This window comes from Battus philenor, unplaced genomic scaffold, assembly GCF_028537555.1.
Source record: "Battus philenor isolate CCGP_79_NKW_IND1 unplaced genomic scaffold, ilBatPhil1.0.hap1 SCAF_29, whole genome shotgun sequence".
NCBI lineage: Eukaryota > Metazoa > Arthropoda > Insecta > Lepidoptera > Papilionidae > Battus > Battus philenor.
Window position 1 is genome coordinate 2271434 of NW_027181692.1, and position 20439 is coordinate 2291872.

The window sequence follows — 20439 nt, forward strand, 5'->3', positions numbered from 1 at the left end:
AAATAAAAATGTTTAAAATTGTATCAACAATAATGAAAATGTAAAAAAGGATATATATGAAATTAAAAGGAAATGCAGCATTGTATAAAATGAGACGAATGATGGAAAGTATATATAAGAAATAGAATCATCTATAATCATTTTATATGTGAAGGACGAAGAAGAAGAAAGGAAGAACAGCAAAAAAGGAAAAGTATGAAAAATGACTATGTTAATAAAAAAATGACGTGAAAAATTATTGAAACTTAAGATAAACAGATCCATAAAATATTAAATTATTGAGTATATAAAAGAAAGTTGAAACGGTTAAAACAAATAAATAGTTATCCCATTTTGTAAAGAAAATTTCTACTATTATACAACATGAAGCAGTTTTTCAGATTTAAAATTATTGATAACAGCCACACCTTCTTTCAAACGAATCCTAAAATTTATTTTGTAAATTTCTATCAGAAATACGATCAAAAGTATATAATTTAAATGTATTAGAATAAATTGTTTCTTCAGCTGACACATCTCTCTTTAGTTTTTAATGACATTGACAGTTCGTATGGTAATGTCACAAAGGACGATGTTTTTATTGTTTTTATGCAGTAACAATTTCTTGTTTTTATTTGATAAGCAGTTACTCTAATGTCTTGGAAATAATAAATTAATAAGCCAGTAATATGGATGTAGATAACAGCGGAATAATGGTTCAATCTATGCCATTGTTGGGCATTTGCAACCTGTGTTTACACGATGGCGTTGTGAAAAGTATGCTTATTGAGACGGAACACGACGGAGAAGCCGAAACATATATCGAAATGCTATCCAAATGTTTCTCCATCGATGTAAGTTTCATTATAATAGAAATAAAAGTTTTTAACAATAATCAAAACAAGAGCATATCGTGGAACACTTCTAGTAGTTATGTTGTAAAGGCGATCGCTTATCGGATTATAAAATCGGCTGAAGTGCATATAGTAGAGCTTTAATAATATATTTGACGAAAGTTTTGCAGTTATTACCATACATATTTATAAGATATTGTGAATTTTATTCTCTTAAAATCAATGCATTGAGGTTTATGGCCTGTTTATCTCTGAATATAGGCTTATGCTACAATACTGATATAATTTTCCTTCAATATGTAGTGTCACAGACTATGTAATATTATAAAAATTATAATAATTAAAAAACATATATTTCCTTAATAGATATTCCTGTGTTTACAATGCTGAACATGCTGACTCCACATAAAGTTACAAATATTTTTAGACGTTATTTCATCATCATCTCAGCTGATAGATGTCCACTGCAAGGCCAAGGCCTTCCCTGAAGATTGATGACTGATCTTGCGTTGCCCAAATCTATGGACTTCCAGTGATTCAATAGCTCATCATTATTCAGTCAAATGGAATTTTAGTGTGTTTTAATTTGGATATAAACACCACCAGGTACTGATGATGGACCTGGAAGACACAAAAAGACTAATATGCTTTTCTTGCATAAATGAGCTGGAACATTGCCTTAGCTTCAAAGAGAAGGTGAAATCATCATTAAAAACCCTTGAGGATATGGTGAAGTTGCAAAGTGAGTGTATTAGTAGGTGTTTTAGTATACTAGACATAAATCCGTAGGTGATGATATGCATGAATTATCTTTGAAAATGTTTTTCTTAATTTTAAATTTAAAATAAATATTTTATTAAATAAAACTATATGGTATTAAGTTGAGATTGAATTTGTGGAACTTGGTAAATTTGCTCATTTACATAGTTGATATTATAATGTATGCATCTATCATTGTTAAATTTAATTTTTGGCCCGCTAATTCTTCTGTACATAACTACTTATAATGTTAAAAGTGGATATAAATGTCTACTTGAAAAACAACAATGTTTTGAATTCGATAGAACAAACTTTATTGTAAAGCAATTTCAAAATTGTGGGTAAAGTTTAATTTATAAAACAATAGAGGCATTCTCTAGATTTTTAAAATCAAAATAATTTGGTTAATAAACCTTGAAGCCCAGAAATCAAATTGGAAGGGTTTGTGACAGTAATTGGCACTATAAACTGAATATACAGGATGATAGGTGTTAAAGCTGTAGAGAATTAAATATTAGCAGCAAAAACCTTTAAAGTTTTTGCACCTATTTCCAACCATCCTTTACACAGTGTTTACTCTGAAATATGTTATAATTATTTTTTTTATATGAATGTGACGGGCCAATAACTTCTGGAAGTTCCAAGTCAGGTGCAGATAGTAGCCAATGATTTATTTGAATACATAGTAATATAAATTTCGAAAACACTCTTTCTTCCAATATTATCATTATTTTATTTTTTCAAAAATCATATATGTTTTGATTTTGGGCTATACATTCCCCTTTAAAGCTTTTACATAAAACCAATCACCCTGTATATTTTCATTTCAGGGCCTACAGACGATGCAGTTGTCGTAATTAAGCAGGAGATTCAGGATCCAGTACAGGATGTGACTGGTATGATTTTAAGTTCTTTATACAAAGAAAATAAGAAAGCAATCCACTATTGTGTATAATTAATTTATTTTCTTAATACTTGTTTATCTACAACAATGGTGTTTCTTTGATTAAACTGAAGTGTTAAGGTAATAGTAATAGAAGCTGTTGTAGTAGCTGGTGTATAAAGAAAAATTACAGGCAATACACATAGAAAATGGTGGCAAACCATCCACTGCTACCTTTTTGCAACTAATTACAATAATGATACAAATCGTGAATTATAAAAAGGCAGATGACTCATTGCAGATTAATGCGCAAGATAAGCCAGAGATTATGTTTAATCCTTAGACTTTTTGGCAAGTATGCTGTGTGTGTAAAAGTCCAATGTTCTCCTCAAGAAAATCAATTGGATAATGAGAGGGACATCGGATAGGCAGTTATGACTAAAAGCTGTTAGGCTCCTTTGAAATTGCTGCTCGCTAGACTACTAGCTTAGATTCAGAGTCCTTAACTTGACTCTTATTAAGTTAAATATTAGTTATATTGTTTGTATGACTTTTTAAAACAATGAAATTCAGTTGGTGTGTAAACAAAACTAAGTTTGTTTACAATAAAGTAAATTCTGTGTCATAAGAATGAATTCCATTTTATGGCGATATGAGATATGGGAGATGTTCCATAGTTTCTGCTGTCTAGCCCAGTCTAGGTGTCATTGGCAAGTATAGTCACTCAGCAGGCTATTGAGGACTATATGCGGGATATTCCCACAAAATCAAATTACAAATTATGAGTGGAACATAAGTAAATAACATAGCCCAGAGGATTGGCAAGTCAAAGTGGCAAGGAAGTTCACATCTTGCAGAAATATTGCTGGAGACTTAAGTTTCTGGATTGGAAACCATGAACCAAGTAAATTATATTATAAAACTAAATTATAATAAATTACTACTAGCTGATCCCGCAAACGTTGTTTTGCAAAAAAAAAATTGTTATATTAATTTCCAAATAAAAAATAAGGGTTGATCGTAGAGGGGTGAAAATTTATGGTTGTATGTATTCTTGTATGCTGTATCATAAAAAAATAAAAACAAAAAATTTCGTTAAAAAAATAAAAAATTTTTTTTAAGTGTGAACAACTTTTATCACTTAGGGGTATAGAAAATAGATAGTAGCCGATTCTCAGACCTACTGAATACGCATATTAAATTTGGTAAAAATCAGTCAAGCCGTTTCAGAGGAGTTCAAGTTCGAACACCGTGACACGAGAATTTTATATATTAGATTTTAAAATCTAGGCTGCTTGTTACTTAATACAACTAAAGGTACACTCACACAATGCATAATTTTTCCCATACGATCGGTACAATGACAGCCCTTACACTGCCAGCATTGACTTCCTGCGACCATGATTATGTACTCGGTATACAAAGGGGGCTTACCTACCTCCTGTAATATATTATATTAATTAAAATAATTATAATAACATATTATAAAGAAATGTGTTAGCTATTAGTAAAATTGTGTGATTAAGTCTTGGACGGCTGCAAAATAGTATCTTTAGACCTACATCAAACATACCATGTTTTATTGCCCCATATAGAGTTCCCCAAAGCACTAAACATAAGAACTAAAAATTAAGATAAAATTCATTCATTCAACATTGAAACTTTTAACAGAATTCTTATTAATCATTAACTTATCTTTTTTTTATCTAAATATTTTATTTTTAACTCTGCTTTACAAGGTGTTATAGTTATAGAGAAGAAGCAAGAAGAAACACCACAACAACACATTTTTTAATAAAGTTTAGCAATACAGATCTATACATATACACTATCAGATATAGCCTAAATGAAATCAAAATTATTAAGTGACATTGCTGACAAGGATTTTTGTCATTTAAATATTTGTTTATTGAATAATGGGCCTTTTCCAACAAATAACTTTTAAAATGCGTTTTGAATTTAGTAAATGGTTGTCCAATAATGTTTTGTGGAATTCTTTTCAAAAAATATGATTCTGTTTATTACAAATGAATTAGAGATTTGTTTCATTTGGAAACTTTGGTACAGAAAGTTTTTCTCAATGACAAATACACTATGGACATTGCTAATTAGTTAATTTATTGTAAAAGTATAAGATATTATCATAAGTATATTGTGAGGACTCTGGACTAAGAATGGAAGAACTGTTAAAGTGGAGTTTAAAGTAGAAAATAAAAATATATAGAGACTGGAAAATCACCTGAAGGAATTAGCTACTGTATTAGCAACCATTAGCAACTCTAAATGACTCTAAATGAAAGGCCATGACATAGAAATAGTTAGTGATAGATGGTGAAGGATAATATCTCCTGCTGAGGAGCGACCTAAATGAGGAAAAGGAACAAATTTGAGAACACGAAAAAAAGTCTTGCAAAAAGGAGTAGTGTCACTTGGTCACTCTTGTCTTAGTCCACCTACTTTATATAATAAACCTTGAGTTTTATTTCCACTTCAGTTCTATAGTATAAATAATAAATCCTAATACAGACCCAACAGTAATGGATGTAAAAGAAGAGTTGGCGATCGAAGATCAGACCCCTGGCAATTGCGATGATGACTCTGAAAATAATCATATGGGTGAGTGAATGCAGTCATCACAACTAACTTGTATCACCGTTGAGTGATAAGATGATCTATTTACATCACCTTTTTTGAACCCCTATCATCATTACTTCAGTCATAAGACATCCGTTGCTTGACATAGACCTTTTCCTATAGATTTCCAATAGGACCAGTTGTAAGCTGTCTGCATCCAATATCTTCTCTTTTCTCTCTTATTGTAATAAGGTTATTTGTGGTTGGACATCTTAAACTTACTGGAGAGTGATCTTTCCTCTCCATAACCTTAAGGCCCCAACGGTCGGTACCTGTTGCCAATCACCCTGTATTCAATTTGTGGAATCTGTGCATTAATATCTGCAATCAAGAATTTTTATTGTTAACAAAAGCATTTTTAAAATTCGAATTACATAATGATTATTTTTATAGCTTTTTTCACACGTTGAGCTGTACATTCAACCCATCATTAATTAATCAACCTGAATATTCATTTTTTAGGATCTATAGACAATGGAGATTATTTAATTAAACAGGAAGTTCAGGATCTAGATCAGGATGATACAGGTACGTTGGATTTGAATTTCTTTTTTACAAACCTTACTGTAATGTGGCAATATATGATTCAATACATCACCATTTAGACAAGAGGTGATGCACCTCTTTTGTTCCTTAATTTTTAATATCTCTGAATGTCAGACCAGCTTCTTCATCGTTATTTCAGCCACAGGGTGCCTACTGCTGGATAGAGGACTCCCCCCATAATCATTCAGAGGTTTCTGATGACATTAACAAGGTCGGTTGTCTGCTGGCTGGTCTGTAGTCTCCAGAATCTTAAGGCATCCGCGGCAAACTGTTCTGCGCGCTATGTAGCCTCTCCTCTCTAATTACATCCCATGAATGAGAGCCAGAGAGAGACCGAATGTAAGGTACCATATAACAATAACAATTTCATAAAATTTAATTGATTGCAGATAATGAGCTGGTAATAAACGAAGAAGATTCCGACGATTACGTTCCGAAGAAGTCAAGAAGGAAAGCCTTGTCGGAGTCCAAAAAAGAAGTTAACTCCGTCAAAAAAAGCAATGGCACAAGTGAGACGCAGAAGATGTTGGAAGCGGGACTCTTCCCGTTCAAAATCTACAAAGACGGAACATACCACTGTGTCATGTGTCGCATGAAGTCTTCAAACCTGGACGACGTAAAATCTCACGTGACGGACCACAGCGTATCAAACATACATGTAGCCTTCAAGAAGATCAATTCATCAAAACTACAATGGTTCTTAAAGACGTCAAACAAACTCCGGTGCAAGCTCTGCAAATCTGACTTATCCGACTACAGCGAGTTGAGACAGCACGTCGAGACCTGCATCAGACTCAACTCGCCCAATCGGAACAAGCTGCCGTTCAAGCTGGAAAAGGATCAGCTGGACTGTCCTGTATGCAAGAAGAGATTCCTCAACTTCGTCAACTTAAACAACCACATGAACATCCACTACCCTAATCACGATTGCAAGGATTGTGGTAAGAGTTTCGCTTCTCAAGCGAGACTACGCGGACATATGAGAAGTCACGAACTCGGGGAATTCCCCTGCAGATACTGCGCGGCGGTGTTCGATAAAGTCTCAAGACGAGAAAACCACGAGTCCAAAGATCACAAATCCGGCCTCCGTTACTCGTGTAAGAGATGCAATATTACTCAACTCTCCTTTTACGCTAGACAGAAGCATCTCGCTGAAGTGCACAACGAGGAGTTGAAGAGATACAAGTGTAATGAGTGTCCGCGGAGTTACATCACCCCTGGACACTTATCAGGACACGTCCGAAGAGTCCACCTGAACGTGAAGAACCACAAGTGTGATAAATGCGACCTGGCGTTCTACACGAAGGACTCACTAAGGATGCACATGATAAAACACGACGGAGAAAGGATACACACGTGTGACATCTGCCAGAAGTCGTACCAGCGGTTGAAAACGCTACGGGAGCACATGAAAATCCACAATAACGACAAGAGATTTGTCTGTACAGTGTGCGGGCGTGCGTTCACACAGAAGTGCACTTTGATAAAGCATTTGAATGTGCACGAGAAGAAGCTGGATGTTGAAGAGAAACAGGTCCAGCCGCTGAGCGATGCGATGGTGACCAGCGCCGGCGGTTCGTTGTTTATTTGCATTGAACCGCTTTCAAGGAATTAACATATGTTGACTTTTAGCTACATTTAATTTTAACCTTGGTACATCATCATGTCTGAGAAGATCGCCACGATCACCGGTCTTGCGCTGCCTCCTGTGACTTCTTGATCATCACGTGACCTTGATCACCGCTGGAGAACCTTTCGGCCCCAACAGCTGACGGTACAAAAAATAACAATTATGTTTGGTATTATAAGAGCATGTGCGAAGTATCGATGTATATATTATATTTGTAAGCGTTAAGAACGGTTTCACTGCTCCCAATCCAGTCTTCACATCTACTCCCAAAATAGTACTACCACAACCACTGTACCGCGCCTTAGGAAAGCGTGGTGACGCGAGGGGCGAGGAAAAACGACCAAGATCCGCCAGTTTTAAAAGCGGACTGACAGAGAAACAACCAATACTCCCCCTGTCTCGCCGCTTACTCAAGGCGCGGTACAGCGCTTGCGGTAGCAGTATATTAGAAAATCTTTATAAAAAACCTGAATTAAACATAGTTAATGTATATTAGAAAATTATTGAATTAAGGAGAATGGATGACTAAACCAAAATCCAGGGTTATTGATTATAAGATGACGGTAGTTGTAAATCTATAGGCCACATATAGGAATGTGTAATCAATGACAGAAAAGTGCAATTTACAGAAGAGTTTTACATTTAATTACAATTGTAATTTAGATAGTACTGATTAACGTGAAATATTAAGTGAAACAAATATAATAATGCACCAATTTAGGTGTTTGCAAAAAAAAATTAACATTCAAGCCCTTTGGCCCAAATTGTGTAATGTATATACATATTATTAAAAAAAGTTATCTGCCGCTAAATTAACATTATTGTTACTTATTTTTATTTATTTAGCATATAAATCCTGTGAAATATATCCAAATAAAATTATTTTCTGAAAAATTCAGATGCCAATTTAAATTGCTTTTGCTTATTTATTCATATCATTCTCCTACAGGCTTGTTGAAGTGGTCTTGTGTATGCTGTGAAAAGAATGCTAGAAAATCACAATTTGATAAAAATTGGAATATGAATGAACTTTCCAGGAATGGAGTCTTCTTTAATTTGAGATTTTAAAATCATTAACTTGGAGCTACGAGGGTTGCATTCGCGCTTTAATCATAGATTCATATTGGTTTATTAATTATCATTGCAAATGCACATCCGCACTTTAAACTTAAAAAAGAATTGAATAAAATCAGTGAATTCGTTCTCAAGTTATGTGGTGAACAAAAGAAACAGGATTTTTTTTGTATACATAGACTTGTGTTCCACCAGCTTTACATGACCCGTACAGACTTTTGTGGGGAAAATATTAAAAATCCATTCTTAGTCAGTTTTAATATGCGCAAAAAATATGCTGGCTAGTTTTATATTTATTAAAGCCATAGTTTGAAAATAGTAATTTTGTTTTAATTAAATTATATATTATTGTTTTAATAAATATCATGATATTCGTTCTAAGTCGTCCTTTACTCGACTTAAAAGAACTTTTTATTAAATTTCAAGTTCCTCAGCCTTATGATCCCAAAGATATCGTGACGAGTTAGTGACTCTCTGAAATCCTTTATATTTATATTAAATTAATATTTATTGCTTATTATATATTCGGTTGCTTTTCTTACAGAATTCGATTTCTGTCTTTATTTACTTTTTATACAAAATTCGAATTAATAAAATTTTCGATTATATTTATACGAATGATTAAATTCTTCTACCGATCACATCTCTATTTCCATTATAATGACAGTGACAGTTCCCGGAGTAATGTCCCAAAAGGGCGATGTTTTTATTTTTATACATTTACAGTTTCATGTTTTTATTTGATATGCAATAACTGGAATGTCTAGGATATAATAATTTAAATTAGCCGATAATATGGATGCCGATGACACAGGAATAATGGTACAATCTCTGCCATTGCTTGGCATTTGTAACCTGTGTTTACACGAAGGAGTTGTTAAAAGTATGCTTATCGAGTCGGAACACGGCGAGGGCACAGAAACCTATATCGAAATGCTATCCAAATGTTTCTCCATCGATGTAAGTTACATTACAGTAATACTAAACTATTATTAACAAGTAAAACAAGAACAGGCAACAAAACATGCAATTATAAGTAGGCGATTGCTTATCAGATTATAAAATTGCCTGAAATATATATAGTATTCCTTTATGAATTTATTTGAGAACATTTTTGTTTTGGAATTCAATCTCTGCAATTATTACTTTGAGTTTTATGAAATGTTCTGATAGCATAAATTGCTCATAATTAATTTTTTGACTAATTGCCACCAGTGATAAACATGAGCTATTACTGTTGTATATATGATATTAACTATGTTCAGAAAGGTTACGAAAAATATTGAAAAAATTGTCAAAAATTTCAATTTTTTTAACATGCTAAAACAACTGTTGGTTGTGTGACATTGTTGATTATTTATTTATAATATTCTGATGGGAAGAACGCCAGTTTAGATTAATTAGATGTAATCTTGAATGAACCCTTTAATGAAATATAAGGCTATGAGGGTTCCAAACATGTAGAATCAAGAAGACACTACAACTACAACTAACTTAACTACAACAAACTTTTTTTTTTGTAACGAATTGCACAAATATTCTTAATCCAGGGACTAGGGTAATTCATTCCCAAGCTTTATTACTCACATATGCTCATATATACTCCCAAAAATCTTTATTAATTCAATAATAAATGATGAATCTTTTGCACTTTATTGCAAATAACACACATGTGCCTTAACAAATTGTGTAGACATGCATTTGATGTGTTTGAAGTTATGGTGCTAGCCGATATAAACTTTGTACATCTACAACAAAATTGAGTCTGCAAAAACAGGAGGTCCGCAGACTAAAAAATTACGCTGGGTGATCTTATCCTATATAGTGTATATATCTGTATAGTGTAGTGAATGAGGTGTAGTGTAAGTTATGCAAAGCGAGGACAACTCTGGGGCTGGCAGCGACATGGGCCTCTCCAGATCGGTCTCGCTTGAACGCGGGCTAGTTTTTTTGACATTCATAGTTACTTTCAATATCAAGATGTTAAAAATATTATATCCCTTTATTTATGGTACGTCTTAATGCTGGATACATAGTAACTCAAGTGCAGTTCCTTAGAGAGTCCTCATGGCAAGATATAAAAATAAGTTTAAAGCTAAGAGCCTTCCACAATTTACTCTTTCAGGCCCACAGTATCTATTAATGCTAATAAGGAAACAGTATAAATTCAGGCTGAAAATAAACTTTATCAAACATTGTAAAAGACTAGTATATACCAGGGGCGGCTTGGAAGGCACATGGGGCTCTTTGCACGATTATTTTTGGCTCCAATTGGTTGCTGAATTATTTCATAATATTTAAATTTATGTAACCCATGTCAGCTGCTGGGAAATCAAAACAAAATACTGGTGTGAATAATTATTATTATTCCACCATAAAATTAGCAAAATCCAAATACTGATCATAATTAACTAACCGGCATCTTAAGTATTATTAGGAGTGCTGTCATATATGTGTGCTTTTATATCTAACTTCAATACACATATTTTGTATTTTTTTAAAATAATTTCAAGAAAATGATTTAAAATAAAACATTCATTCATGTTTCAAATGCGTATTCAATTGCGGCTCGTAAAAAAATTCAAATTTCGTAAATTGGCTTGCACTATCAGAGCTTGGCCACTGCTGGTATATAGAAAGACATTTATCTGTATATTTTTAAGAAATCCTTTAATGGTTTGCAAACTTAATGCATGTCCTTACATCATACAAGTCTATTCTTAGCTTATCTCTCCTCTGTGAAAGGATTATTGCTATCAAATTTCAAGTCTCTAAGCCTTATGGTTTTAGAGATATCATGATGAAGGTGTTAGGTGAAAATCTCATATATATATCTAATATATAAAATTCTCGTGTCACAGTGCTCGAACTTGAACTCCTCTGAAACGGATTGATCGATTTTTACCAAATTTCATATGCGTATTTAGTATGTCTGAGAATCGGCTACTATCTATTTTTCATACCCCTAAGTGATAAGGGTTGTTCACCCTTAAAATTTTTTTTTAATTTTTTTGACGAAATTTTTTGCTTTTATTTTTTTATGATACAACGTACAAAAATACATATAACCCTAAATTTTCACACCTCTACGATCAACCCTTATTTTTAAATTGAAAATTAAAAATATTTTTTTTGCAAAACAACATTTGCGGGCGTTTATAGCTGTGTATATATATATATATATATATATATATATATATATTGTACAAGTGAAGGCTTGATGACTTTTAATAAACTCTGTTTTTTTAGTAAATAATTAATACATTCAACAACATTCATCTAACCTGACAGTTGAACACATAAACTATCTAAATGGATAGTGAGAATTACGTAATTGATAAAGAAACTGATATTTAAAGCAAATATTGTAATAATTATTTACATGAATGGTATTTTAGTTTGTGTTAATCCGGATGTTCACTAACAGGTACTTACAGTGGACCTGGAGGACACGAAGAGGCTAATATGCTTTGCTTGCATCAATGAGCTGGAGCATTGCCTGAACTTTAAGGAGAAGGCAAAGGCATCTTTGAAGACCTTGGAGGAAACGGTGAAACTGCAGAGTGAGTTAGTTAATAGAACAGTAAAGTAATATTAATATTATCAGGAACAAACAAACTGGGTAAGTCCAACTTCTAGAAGGAAATCACTCATCAAATCTAAATTGAATTGACAGCATTCCAGAAGCTCTAAGGTAGCTTTTCATCCAAAATACCGCAATGTCTGAAGTCGAATATCTTGACGGGAATGTGATGCTGGTGATGATTTATAGACCTGAAACTTGATTGTTGGTGTTGGGCCTTATAAGAAGGCTCAGGGTCACTCAGAGAGCAATGGAGAGTCTATGCTTGATGATGAACCAAGTTCACTGATTTAGCTGGAAGAATTGTTCTTCTGAAATCGAAGTGGGTGGGTCATATTGCTCGTACAGCCGACGGCAGCAAAAGGTCTTCGAGGGTCGAACGTGGACTGGTAGACGCGGTGTAGATAGGCTCCCCAACTAGGTGAACTGGCGATAGTGAAGGTCCTGGGGAATCGTTAGATACGTGTATTGCAATACACGGCGATCTTTTTAGAAGGTCCATGATGATAGAGGTGATATGCTTGTACACCAATACCTCGCTTTGCGTCGTTTCGTTTTGCGTTTTTTTCGAAGTTGCGTCGCTGCTTAATTAGTACTAATTTTCACTGTGCGTCGTTAGATTTTCGAGGTTGCGTTGTTTTGGGTTCGAGTCTAAGTTTTTTTTTAAATTTTCTTTTTCTAAAAGATGGTAACACTTGTTTCTGATAGCGCCAAAACTCGGGGAATCCCTTTCTAACTAAAAATCAACGCAATTTTAATATAGTTTTATTTTCACTTTGTTTTGCTAATTTTAAGAGTTCAGTTTCAATTACGTAGTGTGTTGAGCTTTTTTTTGAAGAGAATAATAAATTTATATAAATTTTTACGTGTTTTTTCTGGTTACAAAAAAGGTAAATATTATTCCAATTTATTTATTGGCAGAGTTATATTATTTTTGTTTTTTAAATGTTTACTTTATTCAATTTTCTTTTTAAAAAAGTAGTATTTTCGTGACCCTGGAACCTATCTTCGATCTTTACATGGATTTGCTATAAAAAATCTTAATTCACTTTGCGGCGTTTCAATTTTCGTCGTGTTTTTTTGGAACGTAACTACGGCGCAAAATGAGGTATTGGTGTAATTCTAATTTCGAAACAAATTCTAGAATAAAATTTAAAGTATATATATGTAAAGTAGTGTAATTCACCAATGGTACTCATTGACTAGTGGAATTTTTAAACATGTGGCACTGGTACATGCCGTCTGGTGAAACATACAAAGGAGTGATGTCGGTTAAAAATACATTTGTGACCAACTAGTGGTCTAAGTCGCGGTTGACACATTTAGTTTATGGCATCAGTGTAACGCTTTCCGCGACTTTGGAACAATATTTTTGTTCCAACTGTAGTAACATAAAAAGATAACATTAAAATTATTTATACTTACATAATATACTTTTTTATTTCTACTTCCTCTCCTTCCTACTTCATAATCTATTAACATATTCTGTTACAGAACAAGCGGTGAAAAATGTAAAAGAAGAATTGGCGATAGAAGATCTGATTGCAGCAGGTTGTGATGACGACTCTGACAATAATCAAGTTGGTAAGTGACTGTGGTCATTAATTTTACAAAATGACATCTTTATATCTGCACCTTGATGTATATGATGTAATGATCATCCATCATTCTCATCCTTTTCTTCATCATCCTTTCCACCATAGAACACCTTCTTACTGGACATAGGTTCTCCCATAAATTTCTTATAGGACTATTAACTATATTTTGGAGGTTGCCTAAATCAAGCGCTATGTCAGTGGACGTCTTTCGTGGTCGCCAGAAACTCAAGGTCCCAACGATCATCATTTCTGTTTGCTATATGATCTGCTCCCTACCAATTACAATTTCCAATTCGTTGAGTTATATCCCGAAATTTTGTAATTTTGGAACTGGGTATATATTTTCTTCTCAGGATCTACCGATGACGCGGTTTATGGAGTCAAACAAGAGATTCAGGATCTGGTACAGGTGACAGGTATGATGTTTCACAATTTGTTTCCATGTTCTTGAGGTTTTTAGTAATTTGCAGCCTAAACCCATGGTCAGTGTTTTGAGCACACATTGATCAGCGGTAGAGAAATGAGTCTTCGTTTCCTGGAACATAATCTTATACAGGATTGCTACTACTCACAGACAAGTTTCCAGAGGATGAGCAGCAGTATCGTCTGCAAAGAGTATCTAATTCATTTGTAATAAACGGAATAAATTTTTTAATAAAATGCCGCTAAACATTTCTGAATTCTTCTTTCTTCTTCTTCTTCTCAACTATCATTAACAAAATTCAAAACTCATTTTAAACTCATATTTAAATGATAATCCTTGACAAAGTCGTATGATTATTTTGATTTCATTCAGGCTATATCTGATAAAGTGTATATATGTAAATCTATTTTGAAATTTATTAAAAGTTGTGCAGTTTCTTCCTGCTTCTTCTCAACGACTATAACACCTTGCGAAGCAGAGGAAAGTCAAAAATAAAATAGATTAAATAAATTAATAGTAAAGTGTTGAATAAACGTATTTTGTCTTTATATCTAACCGCCCCGCCAAGGGTGGGTAAATCCCCCCATAGATGCCTTTGGGGGAGACATAGGCCTTATAATTGGTCTACAGGCTAAAACGACGACCCATGGTCGCAGGAAAGACTTAAATGTTTTAACATCATCATAATCATTTCACCCGTAGTTGAGTATTGTTCACTGCTAGATTAGACCTAAATTGTAGATTTACAATAAGAACGTTTGGAAGTGGTCTGGATGACCTGCCTTCTGACCTTGAGAATGTATAAAGAACCGACTTACAACTGCTCCAGGTCTGGACTTTCCAAATCCTTGTTTCATCATCATTTTAGCCAAAGACATCCACTGCAAGGCTTAGGCCTTCCCAAAAACTCGCCATGATGAACGGTTTTATGCTGCTTACATCCAGTGTCCTCCTGCAACTTTGACTATGCCGTCGGTCCACTTGGCAGGGAGACGCTATCTTTACCAATCTGACCTGCATAAGCCACCCCTGCATATAAGAATACATTTTTCATTCGAATCCATTTCAGATGTCGACATGTTAATAAAGGAAGAAGAGTCAGACGATTACCATCCGAAGAAGTCAAGAAGGAAAACCTTATCCAGCGCCAAAAGAAAAGTCTCCTTCTCCGTGAAAAAGAGTACGGACACCACGGACACGGAGAAGATGATAAAAGCAGGACTCTTCCCTTTCAAAATAAACAAAGACAGAACATACTCCTGCGTCATCTGTCCCATCAAGTCCACGAACCTGGACGACATTAAATCACACATATCAGACCACAGCATATCAAATATACATATAGCCTTCAAAAAGATTAGTTCTTCCAAAAGACAAAGGTTTTACAAGTCGTCGAACAAACTTCGATGCAAGCTCTGCAAAACCGATTTGTCCGACTACAGCGAGTTGAGCCAGCACGTCGAGACCTGCATCAGGGCGAACTCCAGCCGCTGGAACAAGCTGCCGTTCAAACTGGAAAAGGATCAGCTGGACTGTCCTGTATGCAAGAAGAGATTTCTCAATTTCGTCAACTTAAACACCCACATGAACATCCACTACCCGAACCACATTTGCGAGAATTGTGGGAAAAGCTTCGCATCCCAAGCAAGACTCCGTGCTCATATGAGAACTCACGAATTCGGGGATTTCCCCTGCCGGTACTGCGACGCAGTCTTCGATAGGGTCACAAGGCGACAAAACCACGAGTCTAAATTTCACAAATTCCGGCAACGGTATGCATGTAAGAGATGCAACATATCGTTGTCTTCTTTTTACACCAGACAGAAGCATCTTGCTGAAGTTCACAATGAAGAGCTGAAGAGGTACAAGTGTAAAGCTTGCCCGCAAAGCTATATTACACCTGGACATCTTTCAAGCCACGTCAGACGAGATCACCTGAACGAGAGGAACCACAAATGTGATAAATGCGACCTGGCGTTCTATACGAAGAACGCGCTGAAGATGCACATGATAAAGCATGATGGCGAGAGGATACACGCTTGCCATATCTGCCAGAAGTCCTACCAGAGACTGAAAACGCTGCGGGAGCATATGAGGATCCACAACAATGACAAGAGATTTGTTTGCACCGTATGTGGTCGAGCGTTCACTCAGAAATGCACTTTGAAAGGACACCTGAAAGTCCATGAGAGGAAATTCGATGGTGATGATCGTCAGGTTCAGCCACCTGGTGAGGTGACCACTTGCGCTAGTCGTTCGCTGGTCATTTGCCGCATAGAACCTCCGCCAAGAGATTAACCTCATATTTAAACTATCAAATCGGGACTTGGTGCAAACTATAGCAATAACGTCTAGTGAATTATAAGCGTATGCGCATTAAGGATTTAGTTAAATACGGATCCGTTTCTAACTCAGTCCTCGCAATCGAATCAGGAATGGGATCTGACCGATGAAAGTACATAAATTTGAAGATTTTCTTGATGTGCAGAATAGATAGCTGAAGACACCTTAAGATTCTGGAATGGAAACCTTGGATTGGAAAACGCAGCATAGATCATCCATCCAGGTGGACAGATGATCTTCTGAAGGTCGTCATAAAGTACGTGACACAGGCCTCTTCCAACTGGTCTTATTGTAAATCTATGAGCGATACCCAGGCCCAGAAATGGCAGCACAGCTTGACAGTTCATATTTAGAGCAGTGGTATGAAAGTTCTATATCTGGTGAGGACAGCAAGACAAACAGCTTGCATCACAGCTGGAAATCAGCCTCCTCATAGATTTACAATAAGGCTTTTGTGAGTGGCCTTTTTTTTGGTTTCGGTGGGGGTAATCTTCCGGTATTCAAGATGCCCTGCCTCTGGGGTGAGGACAGGGGAATGTGGGATTCCTACCTACTAAAACCCTCCCCGGTGATCGCGCTAAACGGTTGACCGCGGTATCTCCCGGTCAGGGATCGCCACGCGGTCTTCCCTCGCGCCGTGCTATTTTTCGATAACCCGTCCCGGGGTATGCGTGGATACGCTACCCCCGAAACCCTCGTGATGCTATCACGATGGTTCGAGACCACGTCGTACCATCGTCCGCCTCAGAATCGCTGAAGCTAGTGGGAGTTTAGGGCCCCCACCCTAAACTCCCGCGACTCCGAAAGCCCCGTTTATCGTAGGGGAGCACCATTCATCGGAGAGCCGTCGCGAGGCACGTCTATGCGCTGACGGCGTCGTCAAAAGCAAAAAGCGTACCAGCATGTCTAAGTTCTCAACGTTTTGTAGAAAGTCTAGCTCGATATCAGTGAAGATCTTGTAGAATTCCTCGTCAAGTTCCAGCGTATACAGAGACGCTCCCCTGTCAAACAGCATCCCACCCAAGCACTTGTTGTGGTTTCTTCTTCCTACTCCTCTGTTTGAATTCCATGTGCCCTCGGGGAACCCGGGCAAGGGTACTGCGTTGAAGGAGGTGTTCTGGAGCGGCAACGTATCACCAGTGCAATCCCAGGTATGGCCCAGCCATCTATTCACGGGCATGCTCGCTTCCAGATCTCCTGGTGTTGTTGGGGACTCTTGCCCAACATTTATGATCGCAGCTCCTCCCGCGACTCCGTCTCCGTTATCGAAGGTATCGGAAGGACTTTCTCCCCATATTTTGGGTCGCTCTGGTCCTGAGAAGCGGCTGAGTCGCGCTTCTTTAAAAAAGCAACGTTTGGTGGATCTGGGTACTGGAGGTCACTGACTGTCCATGTTATGTTCTTCACCCTCATGGCATTCCGGTTTACAATCAAAGCACATCCAGGCGTGGCCACGTGACGGTAATGATGTTTGAGGATTGTTGTTATCAAGTTCGACATCATTCCCGAAGGTACCATATGTACCAGGTCGTCTCCAGCGGTGTGCAGTTGCCAGTCCTCTGCCGATAGATGCAGCATATATGGAACTGTACGAGCGTAATCTAGGTATATGGTGGGGAGATACGCATATGTGTCCTGAGTCGTGGCCAGTCAGGAAATAGAATGGCTACTGTTGTGCTTCACCAGAAGATGTGGCTTTTCAAAGTCGGCAGTGATTACTCCCTCGGTGACGATATGTGTCCCGTCCAAATCAATGGAGAATTTGTTGGCCCACTGAAGGAAAGCAGGGTAAGGCATGCGTATTTTTTGCTCCCACAAATTACTAGAAGTAGCTAGGCCGTGGTACTGCTCTATCTCCCCATTGATAGTAAAGTTCCCGTTAATAGTTGTATTCATGTGCGCGTCGGTGTTTGTTGGGATGACCATTCCCTGGGTCATGTTTGAGACCCAAACACGTATGGGAGTCTGCGACACTGGCGCTTCGTTAACACCAAGCCCGGACCACGCCCTACGAGATACATCGCTTTTTGTTAGCGCAATGCCGAGTGACAGCGTGAGCGCCACTCCTTGCATGGTCACCACATTTGTAAGTCCACCTGGGTTTTTGAACCCATATGTGTAATCATCTTTGACAATCATGCCAAATCCCAACAGTATACGGTAAGTGGAGTTTGCTGTGTTGCATTGATACTGGGGTAATACTCTGTCAGGTGTGGCCTGTTGCCAGTAAGTAGCATTGCCAACGTAGTGACCACTCTGCTGAATCTCTTGTTCCGCTACGGTCAAATAGCTAAGCGCGTGTTGTTGCATCGGTGATGTTGAACCAAACGCGTACCCATGAATCAGCCTCCTCAGGCGGGTTTTAATCACCTCTTCCGTGCCGTCATCGATGTTAGTACAGGTGTGTTTTGGGCGGCGGGTGTTAAAAGAATGGGCTCCGATGGTCCAGCACCCGGCAAATTCATCCGCATAAAGATTTTCCTTGTCAGCGTGGAGCATGGGAGATTCGGGTAGTACGGAATAGAGCTCAGCAGCCAATGTTACGGCCAGCTGATAAGCCATCGATGTACACAAGGCATCTAACCATGTTCTGGCAAGAAGTTAGGTAGGCCGCATTCGTAAAGAGGGCATACAGGTTGTTCTGAATATTCCGCCAAAAGGTGTTAAATTGTCGTTCTCATGGGGCGATTCTTGAACCGCGATACACGGGTATCTTCCCTATGCCTGGCAGGGTGATGTTCGTAGCCTGTGCGTAGGTGTTCTCGTCTAACATCACCAGTTGCCCAATCATATCGGAGCTGATTGGAACTGCTGTCCAGTCAGTCCATTCCTGACAGTGAAACGCCAAACGCCAAAGTACAGACTTTCAACAGCCATGCCCGGGTCCAAGTTTTTTAGGTGTGCCACGAAGGCCGGTAGCGTGATGGCTGCTAATCGAACCTTTAACCTGTTAGCTTCCGGGGTCTGGTATATGCTTATCTGATCCATGGTTCTGGTAGGTCTTTGTTGACGTCTTAAAAATCGCCTGTCATATGAATCGAAGTTCCAAGCATCTCTTGACCGCGGGTATGAGTACAACAGCCCTCTTTTTTGTTTTTAAATGACCCCCGCTATTGGGGGCCTCTCGTATCCCTATCTTGTGGTGGGACAGGGTCTTTTTTTCACTTAGTTTTTTTTTTTTATAACAGCCCTCTTAGTGCCGGTGCGGTGTCAATATGTGACACGTTATACGCTGCCGAGTAAGCAACAATCTCTTGGACTGAGGAGACGTCTCTGGCTAAGACGCCTCTTGTAGCACTGATGTATGGCTGGGTGGCGGCCCGGTCACTCCCGGTGGCATATGATTCGATTGCGACTAGGGCTGGACTCTTAGGGGGCTTGTTCTCCCGGAATTTGTGAGTGGCCTTCATCCAACATCTTAATCTGAATGAGGTTAATCCACCTCGTGGATGGACATTCTAGAATTTTAAGTAGACCTTTCACTCTTACCATTTTCAGTGAATGTATTCAGTTTTTCACTACACAAGAAAATTCAATGAGAAATCATTGCAATTTTTATATTCAGTTTATAAATGGATCTGAAAGATGCGAATAGAAAATATAATGTATGAATTGTAAAATGTTTATCTGTGTAAGTTTAGATGCAAAGGTGAATTTCTACAGTTGTACAAAATTTATTATTTGTTATTTTCTTTAATTATAATGTAATATACATTCATATATATATTATTTAATACGTTTTTAAGTATTTATTACAAAACATATTACTCTAAAGTTGTTTCATTTCACACCTATTGTAAATTGACGATTTATAATTAAAGAAATGTTTTTAAATTTAGAACAGAGAGAAGAAAATGGAAGAAGCCCAATTTGATAAAAGCTAAAATCAGATTCAACTCCACCTATATGCCATTTTTAAATTTAAAGATATAATGCTTCCAAACGCGTTCTGGTCTGAGAACAGCCCACAACAAACTGAGAATGTGTTGTTATATTAGCAGGAAAGAGTAAAATAAATCTTTTATTTGTATTTAAGTAAAAATATTAGAATATATAACAATGTCTATAGAAAGTGATAGATTTGTGGGATTCTTTCTAGAGCAGGTAGGTCTTGAAGTTTGTTTATTCAGGA

At 36.9% G+C, this 20439-nt stretch overlaps 1 protein-coding gene across 1 annotated transcript; it reads left to right on the forward strand.

Moving 5' to 3' along the window:
• The first annotated feature begins 566 nt into the window (after positions 1–566).
• LOC137926434 (zinc finger protein 11-like) lies at positions 567–16773 on the forward strand. The gene is made up of 11 exons (XM_068770033.1): positions 567–833; positions 1440–1575; positions 2423–2488; positions 5002–5091; positions 5572–5637; positions 6045–7259; positions 9147–9319; positions 11787–11922; positions 13437–13526; positions 13894–13956; positions 15034–16773. Exons 1-11 carry the CDS (start codon positions 669–671, stop codon positions 16260–16262), a joined length of 3429 nt encoding a protein of 1142 aa, XP_068626134.1. The 5' UTR covers positions 567–668; the 3' UTR covers positions 16263–16773.
• Positions 16774–20439: the final 3666 nt, after the last annotated feature.

Excerpts from the sequence above, each read along its gene's own strand:
- LOC137926434 (XM_068770033.1), top strand. The coding sequence starts at position 669 with ATGGATGTAGATAACAGCGGAATAATGGTTCAATCTATGCCATTGTTG. Across the intron at positions 1,576-2,422 it reads GGATATGGTGAAGTTGCAAA|GGCCTACAGACGATGCAGTT; the intron begins GTGAGTGTATTA and ends TTTTCATTTCAG. Across the intron at positions 13,527-13,893 it reads CTCTGACAATAATCAAGTTG|GATCTACCGATGACGCGGTT; the intron begins GTAAGTGACTGT and ends TTTTCTTCTCAG.